The sequence below is a fragment of the Phaseolus vulgaris genome, chromosome 5 (assembly GCF_000499845.2).
Source record: "Phaseolus vulgaris cultivar G19833 chromosome 5, P. vulgaris v2.0, whole genome shotgun sequence".
NCBI classification, from domain to species: Eukaryota; Viridiplantae; Streptophyta; class Magnoliopsida; order Fabales; family Fabaceae; genus Phaseolus; species Phaseolus vulgaris.
The window spans coordinates 10,332,717-10,344,943 of record NC_023755.2 but is presented as its reverse complement, the minus strand read 5'-3'; the positions used below and the strand labels follow the sequence as shown (position 1 = coordinate 10,344,943).

The window sequence follows — 12,227 nt, the reverse complement described above, 5'->3', positions numbered from 1 at the left end:
TCTAAAGTTGTGCCTGGTGGGCACGCCTTCCCTCGTTCGTGCCCAATCAACTCGTATGGCGCCTGCCTAGCCGGGGGTTTCTTCTCTATCGTAGCCTCATGCACCCTCATGGGCTGAGGACGACTAGTTCCCCGTGGTCTTGTCGGTCCAACGCTTCCATGTTTTTCTGTCACCTCCTCCTCTGGGCCAATGTGGGCCATAGCTCGACGATGGATCTCGCTAAACATTTTTGGACGACACCTTATCAGAGAATCACTGAAAGGAACTGATAGCATTCCACGCCTGATGGTGTGCACCATCATGGCTTCGTCTTTAGTGTGAAGCTTTACCACCAATGCCCCAAACCGATTTAGGAAGTCTTTCAAGGGCTCTCCCTGGTATTGTTTCACATCGAAGAGGTCGAAGGAGATGAGAGGTGGGGCCTGGTTGACAATGAATTGCTCCCTGAACAGTGTTGAGAACTGATCAAATGAAGTGATAATGATGGAAGAGTGTCTTCATCCTTGGAGTTTTGTTGGTGAAAATGGCGAAAGCTCAATGGAGGACTACGGTCAAGGCTCTCCTAGGAGATGTAGATGCCTTGGAGATGCAGGTTAGGTATGAAATGAGAGTGGTGAGGCCATCTCTCTTTGGTAGAATAATGGAGATTGAAGATCGATAGCTTAACCTTGAGAGGTTTTTGACAAGTAGTGAGATTGGCTCAAATTTGGCAGCAATTCACTATTATATTAATCTTACAAAATCAGAGCCAAGCACCTCAATTTATAGGAGAGAGGGCTGAACATTTTGGAGCCAAAAGTTTAAAATTCAAAATAAAACTCTCCAATGAGAAGGTGCCATGTGAAGTCATGCTTTCCATGTTTAGCTCACACCTTCCATGCTAAATTATCTCCACTCCTATGTTGCCATGTGGACGTCCTTGTGCTCCATGCCAAGGTATTTTCGTTCTCCAATATACCCTAGACGTTTTAGGGTTACATTGGGCTCAAAGAAGCCCAATTGTTACCCTAACTAGTCACTTTTAACCCTAACTAGTCATATTTTACAATTGGCCCAAATAAAAGCCCAAAAACCTATGCTACTCGGCCCAAATATTTGGTCCAATTACTTTATGCTACTAAGCCCAATACATGGCCCATGAAATCCTAAACAACTTTATACAATTTATTTAAGCTAAAGCTTGGCCCATAAATAATGTTGACTAGTCAGCAGAAACTCAGTCTTCTTGTGTTCTTCTGACCAAAGCTCTAGTTTATGTTTTGATGAGTTGGAAGTCTTCTTGGATATGTTTGTATATTCCTTCACCCTAGAGTTGTGCTCTTGATTGGGCATACAAAAATAAACAAAAGCCTAATTATACCCATATTTGCAATTAAATCAATAAACAACCTCTAGGTCTTCATCTTCCTTATTATGGGGTTGTGTGTGGCTGGACGGTTTCCATAAGATGTATCCATTAGGGAGACTGATGAACTAGTCCAACACTGTGCCCGAGAATGTTCCCATAAACAGCTTGCAGTGCATAGCGTCAGTTCCTCCCGAGATCATCATTTGGGTGTAGAAGGCCGTGATGTGGGTCTTCGGGTCTTCGATACCTGTAAAGGTGATTTTCGAAGTCATGAAGTTGGTGGGTATTACCGCATTCATGATCGCCTGGGAAAAAGGCATGGGGCGAGCTCTAACTGGAATGGGCAGACTTTGTTCGTCGGTTGTGCGGTCCCCCATGCGTTGTAGTTCTCTGCGTAGTTCCTCATTAGCCCTGCGCAGTTCTTCATTGTTTGTACATGACACATCCAAATCGACCTGGAATCGATTCTAACTAGCTATTTGCTCGGCCTGAACCTCAGTCAGAATCCTGTCCTGATCAGCGTTGGACGCCGCTACCATTTGCTTAAGGGCGTGAATGGTCTCCATGAGTTGTTGCATGGTGACGTTGTCTCCTCCCTCAAGTGTTGATGTACCTTGTCTTATATTTCTCATGTTGTTGGATGGCTCTGAACACGATTGTGGATGAGACCTAGTTTTATCAGGCCCCATGGTGAGCGCCAAATGTTCATGTCGGTTGACCTGGTCGCTAGTTGACTTGAAAGGCAAGCGGTGGCTCCTCCTACTTCTGGTGGATTCTGTGCTTACTCTTGGATTTTTTTGGAAAGCGGCTCCGTTGAAATAGAGGAGACCCTACCTGTTGATTGCACTCCGATAATCAAGTCAGTACTGGGCTAAGAAACAATGAGTAAAGAAGATAATAGTTTCAACCTTAGAAACGGTGTACCTTTACCAGGGATCTCAACTCCCTTTTATAGATTGCTTCTAGGTTACCTCATTGTAACAACCCGTTCTCACTAGAGCCTTATCTCTAGTGAAATTAGGTTTTCTAGGAAGACATTCTGTTACATTGTTGCACAATCTTAGCACAACAACCGCACAAAATCTTCCTCTTTGGAATGCATAATCTTAACATCATGGCCGCTAGGGTACCAACTCATGTACCAGCGTTACGAGATCGATTTGTTTTATAGGTGTCCTAATCTTTTACGTATCATGCATGCAACTTTCCTCTGAAAACCCTAACGCTCTTGGACCTTGGCGTCTTCCGAGGATATTTGCTTGTGTTAGACCCGAATGTACTAGGTCTTTCATATATACGGGTTTCACACACGCATCTCTAGAGGTCCACTTACGTGACCCACTCATGACCAGACCACCGAGCTGACCTACTCCACAGGTGTCGATGTCCGATGTCGATACCATGTTCGAAGTCTGGTCCAGTATATATTGTCTTATATTACTTTATATATTATATACTATACTATAATTTGCTTTATATTATATTATATTACACTATCTTGATAAAAAAAATATTATGTTATATTTTAGTTAGTATTATTGTTCCTGCCGGTTGACCAGTTTGTGGTTGGTGCGTAGCTGCGACTCGCGTATCAAAGACTCCCTCGTTCTTGGTTCCAGATCTTCACCCTACACCACCGTGAGTACCTGAAACAGAGAGAACAAAGGGCGCCCTCGCGGCCATTTGCACTCCGACGCTCAAGTCATTAGGCAGAAAACATTGTGCACCTCCGTATCGGAACACCGTAACTGTGATGTTCTAGAGGCGTAACTGTATTCTAACGAACTTCTCTCTAGTGCTCAAATCACTTGTGCGTACAGTGTGTGCGCTAGCAAATGATTCAAGTGTCCAAATGTGTAAAACGTACCTTACTAAGCTTCCAGAAAAGCTTATATACCTTGGATTTCAGTGCTTACTGCCACGTGGCTTTTCTGACTTAAGCGCAACTCCACGTGGAAGGCCTTACGACGCTGTAACCTAACTTAGGAAAATCCCAGCATGTAAGTCTTCCTTCCTCGAAGTGCATCCAGCGCATGAGTTGGCACCTAGGTAGTCACCCCTTGAAGCAAGGGGTGACTACCTGGGTGCCAACTCATGCGCCCCAGCCTCTAGTCACTCGCCCTGGCAGTGTATCAGCCTTCCTCTCGTACCATGCACGTGGATTACCCATGGGGCGTGGCCCTCTCCCGGGTCGTATCTATCCCAGGAATTCTCCAAAGGTGGCGCGGGTAGCCCCGTCCCACACCTCATGCATGAGTACTTCACGAGTCAGGTTACTCCTTACTGGTACTGGAAATATGGCCTTGAAGCTTTCTGAGTTACCGGGGCCCGAGGCCTCCTCGCCCGTACCGTGGCCTCTTATCGTGCCGCCCCCTCCACGGTCTTCTCTACCCGTGGTTATCGGGGGGTGGCACCATCTAAGCCAAAGCACGCTCTTAGGACAACGAGTTACGCCCTTAAGGTGGGAGACGCTTAAATCTGTCGACGTCCACACTTGGCGACGCCCATTCCTGACGAAGTCCAAAGCGGTCAACACGCTAACTTTCCTCCTTAGAACCCCTTGGTGGATCCCACCGTAGATTTGACTTTGATCAACCCCGAAGACGGATCGGTACAATTATATTAAATATACCTAACTTTCCCCTTTTAATATCATTTAAATTGAATATCATAATTATATTTAGGGAGGGATGGCAAAAGAGGCTGGACGTATTATTTAAGTGAGGCGAATTAATTTTTTTGAACTGTCAACTCATATTGTTTAATTTTTTATAAAATTTAATTCAATTTTATTATTTTATTTAATATTTTTATAGTTAAAAAAGTGATATAATTTATTACAACTAATTATATAAATTCAAAACAAAATAATTTTAAAAAAAATAAAAAAAAAGTGATGGACAACCTTAATCAACATCTTACGTTAATCAACATCTTACGGAACAAGTTATTAATTTCATTATTAATTTCAGCCCATATAAACTTAACAAATTACACACCCTGCCCCATTTTTGACAGCCACTAACAGGCCGAGCCAGGTTAGAGTGAATATTTCGCCTTTAAAAATATGCACCATTGTCATTTCAGTCTCATAAGATATTTCAGAAAGAAAAAAATTTCAGAAAAGGTCCTTCTATGTACAATCCAAGAATCTATGATTCAATTTAGTCTAAAATTGAAAAACTTATGTAATTTAATAATAATATTTCTTCCAGGATTAAAATTACAATAAATAATTAAGTTTGACATACAGAGACATGCTATAACTCCTTTTACTTTCAAAAACTACGACAATAGTTGCTGCTGCTCTATATTGTAGTAGGGTGTAATATAAACTTCAAAAACAACGAGAAAATTGTGAAAATTACAAATTTCACTTTTATAATTTTTCTCTCCCGATGTTGTAGGTACAAATATTAATAATATGTTTCTAAATGAATGTTTCAAAAAAATTGCTTATTTTATTTAAGAAAATATTGTTAGAAAAAACCGGTAAAAAATATTATTACTTTTAAAATTAAGCTATTTAAACTAACTTTAACCAAAGGAGATTGATACCATATATAGGACAGGTGGGGAATATGTTTTCCATCTGCTAAAAATAAACTAAATGATTATTTAAAAAAATATTGACATGTATGCATAACTCAAGGGTAGTAAGATGGTCAAAAATTAGGGCAGTGTTTAGAGATTAGTTTGTCAAGGATATGGCTCTTTGACACATGGCTTTGGATCTGGCAATAACTTCTGGCCAAGTGGCTTCAACCCTCTTCTGGACCAGTACCTTAAAAATGAAGTTTCTAGCTTCCTCACCTATCATCACAATCATTAAGAAACAGTGTTATTTCTTTTTGCAAATTGATCCATATTTATAAAACAAAAGAAATTAATTAATATTCATGAATGAATGAAAAGAATAAGAGAGGAGTTCCATACAAGTAACACATTCATAACTCATTTTGTACCACTCACATTTATAGGCTTATTGCATTTCCTAAGTGTTTCTATTTTTCTTGTTCTTGGATTTTAGCATAGATTTGCATTTGTTTTAGTAGATAAGAGTTGTATTAAATTTTGTATAAATACTGTACTTTTCATCTGTAATACTGTTATTCTCTGCATAGATCTTTGCTGACTGTTTCATTTATGATTTTTTCTGTAGATATCCTTTTGAGCTCATTTTTCTTGCAGTAGAATACTGACTTTTGAGCTCATTAGTAGTTTGTAGATACTTGGACCATGAAGATTGGAGTCTTGAGTTAAAAGAAATAATTCACATAAAGCGGCAGCAAAATCAGTAGTTTAGGAGATTTGTGTAACTAGGGTCACACAATGCAGATGTATTAGCTTGTATCGAACCTAATAAGTAGGCACTAGCTGAGACACAAAGGGAGAGAATTCAGATATACAGATTTCAGTTTGTCAGCTTTGTTAGTTTTCAGTTTTCTGGTTTAATGAAATGCTCTAGTTTTGTCTTTTTAAGTTCTGCCTTCTTCTCGTTTCTTGCACTGTTCAACTTCCTTCTATCTAACTATGTTTTCTGATTCTTACCTTTTACATTTCTGTTTCATCATACACATTTCATTGCCTTGAAAAAAATTAATCTCCAGAAGTGAAGAATGTCAATCATGTGTTGATGTTGAAAGTCCCGATAGATCTTATATGTGGCTTGTTAAGAGTAACTTGTTTGATAGAAATAATCTCCATAAATAAAGCACTTAATCACTATTAATGTATCTTTTCTCAATATTCAGATCAATTACACAATGTGTGATAAGTTGATAACCACTGTCGCATATGGTTTCAAACAAACTTAAGTCCCCCTGTACAAGGGCAATATAGAGGTTGTAGAAGTTCCCATTGGCACAAAGAAACATGCCAGAGATGTATAACAGTTCCATTAAATGAGTTGAGTTAGTTTACTTGGTTACACAAAAAGCTTTTCTGAGAATTTACTACACCAATGCTTTGGATGAAGACGAGTCATTCTGCAATTTTTGTGGAAAATATATTTTCATTTTTACGAGAATCTCATTCATTAGTTGTCTATAAAAGAGGTAGAGGTATCGGAGCTTTTAAGCTTGAAGATTTTATTTCTGCTATATTTCTCTTTCGTTATAGGATCTGTCAGACAGAACTTCTCATTCTCTTCCATTAATGAAAAAGTTCCTCTTATCAAGAAAAATTAATCACAACAAACAATTCTACCACCCAAAATGTAAAATGAGAAACATACCTGCTTAACAATAAATGGCTCCTCAACAAGACTCAATGGCTCTGTCAAAATAGTTAGAAACCCATTCCGATTGCCATAAACAATGTCAGTGAATGGTCGATCACCCACCTGCCATAAATATTATGCTTTAACTTTTAACATAAATCTGAATCAAACACTACAAAAAAGTAGCTGATAGAAGATAACACTGCAGAATTCTTATGTACCATAATTAATCGTGAAGCTTCACAACCAAAATGCTTCTCAATTTCTTCAGCTGTACCAGCTGGCTTCTTCACCCCTGAAGCATTCGTACACATATCAACATCACTACAAAAGCCATTTATCCCAAGGGAATAATTCACTGTCCCAATATTTTAAACAGAGCAGATATACCATGTATTTTCAAGTTTCAAGATAAAGAAATATTGCAAGTTTCAAGATAAAGAAATAGTGCAGAAAATGCTCTAAAATAAAAGGCAAAACTCACTATGTCTAATGACTTTAATTCCAATTGCACCTTCAAGCATCCTAGCTTTTGAACCATCATGGTCATATTCATGAAGTCCTGATTAAAAAAAAAATAAAAAAACAACACAAAACGTTTTAGGTGATATAGCGAACAACTAGTACCATAAAATTCAGAACAATTTCAAATTGCTTCAAGCTAGTATTACCAGCAGAGTTACTAAACACAGCAATATCATGACCAAACTCCAATTTACAAGACTCCAATGAAGACTCAAGTGGTGGCCAGGGCTTCAAAGAGTAAGGTGCTGTAATAGTATTATCTTTGTCAAAGACAACTCCCTTAAATCCCTTTCTGCACAGCTCAGCCCAATCAACATACCTTATATCAGGAACAGAAATATGGGGCATTGCCAATTTCGGGTCTTTTAAGATCACCATAGTTGAACATATAATGCCCTCCAAGTTAATTCTTTGGCCAAGTGCTGCTTTCACATCTACCCACCACATGTTTGTGAAACGCCTGGCCTTGTTATTTTCCTTGAATTCTCCTTGTTTGTCTACTTGATGTTGATAGTGGTTTCTTGTTCTTAGATTTTGATTATTGGTGTCTTCTGTGTCACTGTCAGGGAAGAACTGTAGAAATAATAAGTGTTTGTGGTTCTGATTTAAATTGGAATTGTATCTAGAACGGTTATTGCTCTCTTGCCCTTTGCTGCAATTGTGGGTCTGAGGAAGACTTAGGCCACAGAAGTTTCTGAGGGAAATTTGGCTATCTGCATTGGCAAGTGATAGAGTGGTGAGTTTTCTCTTTTGTTGAGCATGATGATGGACGTTAAGATGGCTGGGAATGTGGTACCAGCAACTTGGAAGCTGAGCAGCAGCAGTAGTTGACAGCATTTTATAGTTTTTCTTGCTTAACTAATGCCATGACCACATGTTGCTACAGATGTATGCTTCAATCATTGCTATTGATATAATAACAGTGATCAACTTAATTAGAAACATTAAGATAAAAACAAAATTACACTTTTTAATTAAAGACCAATAAATAGCAAATGCAACATCAATGAAAGTATAATGAAGATTAGCATTTTACATAAAAGATTCTACATTCGAGAAAATTCGGAAAAAAAAAATTAAAACACAAAAACACTAAGTAAAAAAAAAATTGGTCATACAAACTAAAATGTTTTAGTCTTCTCATAAAAAAACATTTCACCTTAGACCATTATCACTCATTGCTTCTGGGTCCAGCTGTTGCCAAAAGAATACTGAATATCTAAAGGCAAAGTAGGTAATTATAATAATTATTGTATATGATTAGTAAGTATGTTATCGGTTAGTAACATATGACTAGAGTCCAATATTTATAAATAGGAGAATTTTTATTTCACGTCATTATCTTTTTCAATAAATTTAATATATTACCTTGAGAGTCTCAATATGCTCTTTATCTTTCTTATGAGAATGATCTTCATCTCATTGATCCATGGATTTGTAACAATAATCAAAAAGCTAACACTAAAACACATTCTCCAGGTTAACTATGCAACCAAAACCAAAGGCAATATTCTTTTTTCCCCGTCAGTAATAGATATTCTTACTATTAGGCATAACAATAAATCATTTGACTTTATAATGATGCAGAAAGTTAACATACCTCTTCGCAATTAACACAAAAACTATAAATTTACGCAAACAATCCAGTAAAATCATGAACTATCACTAGCCTATCAGGTCAATGAGTATTCTATTCTATCAATGACCAGCCAAACAGAAAATTTTGTCACACAAATAAATACCTAGAATGCCTTATGAACTAAATTAAATACTACAATCTTAAAATAATCTTTAAGCAGCATCCTTTTCAATATGGAGTCAGAAATAGAGATTATAAGAGCATAACTGCAGATATGAACTAGCCTGCACTGCAGTCTATGTTACTAAAACATCATGCTATCGTACCAAGCTTGGTATTAGGAACACAGTCTATCAGAATCTTACTATTCATGATATGAATATGAATCTTAAAATTCGATACATTCTGGCTATCTACCAATTTGTATCCCAAGATGAATCTTAAGTGACTTTGTATCTTAAGATACGTGACTAAATCTATGAAATGTGTACCACTGATTCGATTCAATGACTCATGTTTTCACCTTTTCACCATTATTTGTCACCCACTCATTCACTGCATGTACTCTATAGTTAGCTCTTTAATTGTTTGGTTTCCATTCTTCTAAAGTAAAGATTTCAAAAACTTAGATATAACTAAAGTTTTGTTTTGTATGACTTCTACTTAAGTTGTTTTTATCTATTTCTAGTTTTAATTTAACTGTTTACATTGAACACTATATATGCTATATTTGAAATACTTTTTTATTGTACCTGGATCTTAATTCGATACAAAATTACAATTAGTGATTTGAAAAATAGTTCGGTGATTCATGACTTGAATCTCGATTCCCCTTGATTAGGAACAAGCAAAACATGTAAGGTGGAGGGGGATACTCCTTTTTTCTAGCTCTTACCGTCCCTTATACTCTGCAACTTCTCACTATATATACTAAACTAATTCTTTCACAGAGAAAATAAACTTTTAAAAATCACATGCTGGGTCATACAAGCAACAAAAAAAGTTCTAGACTGTGTTCATTCTCATTTGATCAGATAGTAAATGAGTAAGGAAAATCCCTTCACCTCAAATCAACAGACCTACTACTTATTCTCCATACCCTCACCAGCATGCCTGGGAAAGAAAGAAAGACAATTAAAATGTGGAATGCAGCTTAATTATGAGGTAACCCAATTTTAAGGTCTATTCTTTTTTTGTAAAATGTTAAATACATACAAAAGTACAACATTCTTTTCATTTCCCATTTTCAAGGAATTTTTACACCACTCTTAAGCAAATCCTTGAAAAGAAGAATCAAAGTGAAAACAACGTGACCCTTTTGTAAGTACAAGTAAGAACATAAAATGAAAACAAGAAGAATTTTCATAAATCAAACAAACCCTTATCATCTTTTAAGCTATTCTTCACTCTTCCTAGGCCATAAAAGTGAATGAGATTTTCTTTTCAACTATATTATTAAGCAAAATTCCACGCTATACGTATGCTTAAGAATGAACCCAACTTCTGCACAGTCATAAAATTTCAGATTGCATTAGTAGGAGAATATGTATGCAAAATATGTGCTACCAGCATTTCTCAAACTGAATTAAAAGTAATTTACCACCCCAAAACATAAATAATGAGCAAAAATCAAAACTTTTTTTATTTTCCCATGGTAATTGATATTCATTTCCCATTGAAATAATCCCAATTAGTCTAACTAACCAAAGACAAGAAACAATAGCAGTGTAGATTATAGCTAAAGTACAACAGCAGCATGTCACCTTAAAAACACACATGTACAAATTTGTTAACCTAAAAATGCATACAAAATATTCCATATTCGAGAGTTAAAATCGTTATCTTATATACAATGATTATACATAATAATAAAAAAAAAATGAACTTACAGAAACGGGGTGATGAATAGAGTGGAGGATTGAAAAGGGGAATAGCAAAGAGTGCAAAGAAAGTGAGTGATGATATTGGGTTATTGTGTTTTTGGCACAGCTGCGTTCTGTTGCGTTGTGGATCAAACGAGGAATGAGGACCAGAAGAATAGAGTGATATTATCACCTCGTATTCCCAGTTGATACCTATGTTTCGTTGGGTTCTGGAAATTGAGAAAAAAAAAATTTAGGAGATTCTACAAGAAAACAAATTTAATTATTTTTAAAGTTCTTTTAATATAAATATAATTTATTCGTTTTTTTAATTTAAAAATGGTTTATATGTTTAGAGGATACCTAACCTTTTATCCTAAAGCAATAAAAAATAATTATCAGTATTTTAAAATTACATCTTAAATGAGCTATCATCGGTGATATTTCAAATTTTGTAATTGCAAAATTGATGTTTAGTTGATATTTTTTTCTAATTCAATATTAAACTTGAAAAAATATTATGTGTTAATGAAATTAACAACAAAAATAACTCCACATCATTTTAATCCTAAAAGTTTAGAATCAAATATAGTGGTTAAACATACTACTCATACATGTTATCAAGATTATATGAGTAGTGAAAAAAATGTATTTGATCCCTATCACGTGAACAACAACAAAAAAAACTTAGTAAACCATTGACAATCATAATATCATGAAAGAGATTAATTTATGACATAATTAAAAAAAGAGAGAAAAAAATACAGGTGTGGCTTCATGGTTTATTGATTTATCAAGGGAAGGTACTATTCCATGAGTGTACCATTATTTATATTTTTTATTTATTTGTAAGTATTTGCTACGACTTAATTATAGAAGTTGTCATTTCAACATTTAACCATATGTTATAAAACATTTAAACATTTTAAACTAATTTTAATTCATGAACAAGTTTATTTTATTTTATTTCTTTAGATTTTGTTTAAATAACTCATCCAAATTGTGTGTTCCCCATTATCAATTTGTTACCCAAAGTTAAGTATATAGATTGCAACATGTCTATTAGGAAAGGATCTTGTGGTGGAGGTATGGTGGAGGTATAATAGTGATATTCACTTCCCTCTCAAAGAGATGGTTGCTAAGATGATAGTTAATAGTATAGAGATGAGTGAAACTCATCTCTATAACATATAACCCTTCATCTTAAAATTCATCCTTGTTTCCATAGACCACATGTATCTAATTGTTCCTTTAGATTATATGTGTCATGGTTTCTCCCAAAACAATCCACCTTAACCTTGACATTTGTTTCAATACAAATTTTGGTGGTACCTAGACTAGATTGACCCATGTGTTTCCACCCTTGGACATTCAACCCCAACAAATCAAGTTAGATGAACCCTTTTGACCGTGACATATCGTTACTTACCAAAGTAGCCCTCACCAACCCACCTTATGATTCGAGCTAGGTTTATGAAGGCACTAAGACTGTTTCTTCCTCCACCTCCATATCTTCTTTTGCCATCTCCATACCCAACATGAAAATACATTTTTATCCTTCTTATGTCACCCCATAGGTACTTTCCAGATTACATAATCCGGAAACTCATTTGAAAAAAGACTTCCGGATTACATAATCTGGAAGTTAAATAAGACTTCCGGATTATGTAATCCGGAAGCTAATTACAAATT

The 12,227-nt window shown here is 35.9% G+C and overlaps 1 protein-coding gene across 4 annotated transcripts; it reads right to left on the bottom strand.

The window, feature by feature from the left end:
- Positions 1-4,884: 4,884 nt before the first annotated feature.
- LOC137835117 (phosphatidylglycerophosphate phosphatase 1, chloroplastic/mitochondrial-like) lies at positions 4,885-10,816 on the bottom strand. Of its 4 annotated transcripts, none has more exons than XM_068643465.1 (8): positions 10,563-10,816; positions 9,738-9,786; positions 7,891-7,999; positions 7,241-7,807; positions 7,054-7,131; positions 6,791-6,864; positions 6,585-6,692; positions 4,885-5,161 (listed from the first exon to the last, which is right to left on the bottom strand). In XM_068643465.1, the coding sequence occupies exons 4-8, from the start codon at positions 7,539-7,541 to the stop codon at positions 5,048-5,050; spliced, it is 675 nt and encodes a 224-aa protein (XP_068499566.1). In that variant the 5' UTR covers positions 7,542-7,807; positions 7,891-7,999; positions 9,738-9,786; positions 10,563-10,816; the 3' UTR covers positions 4,885-5,047. The 4 variants fall into 4 exon arrangements, with proteins under 4 accessions (XP_068499566.1, XP_068499564.1, XP_068499563.1 ...); XM_068643463.1 differs by adding an exon at positions 10,053-10,176 and having other exon boundaries at positions 7,241-7,999; positions 10,563-10,722; XM_068643462.1 differs by having other exon boundaries at positions 7,241-7,999; positions 10,563-10,726.
- Between the last annotated feature and the right edge of the window lie 1,411 nt (positions 10,817-12,227).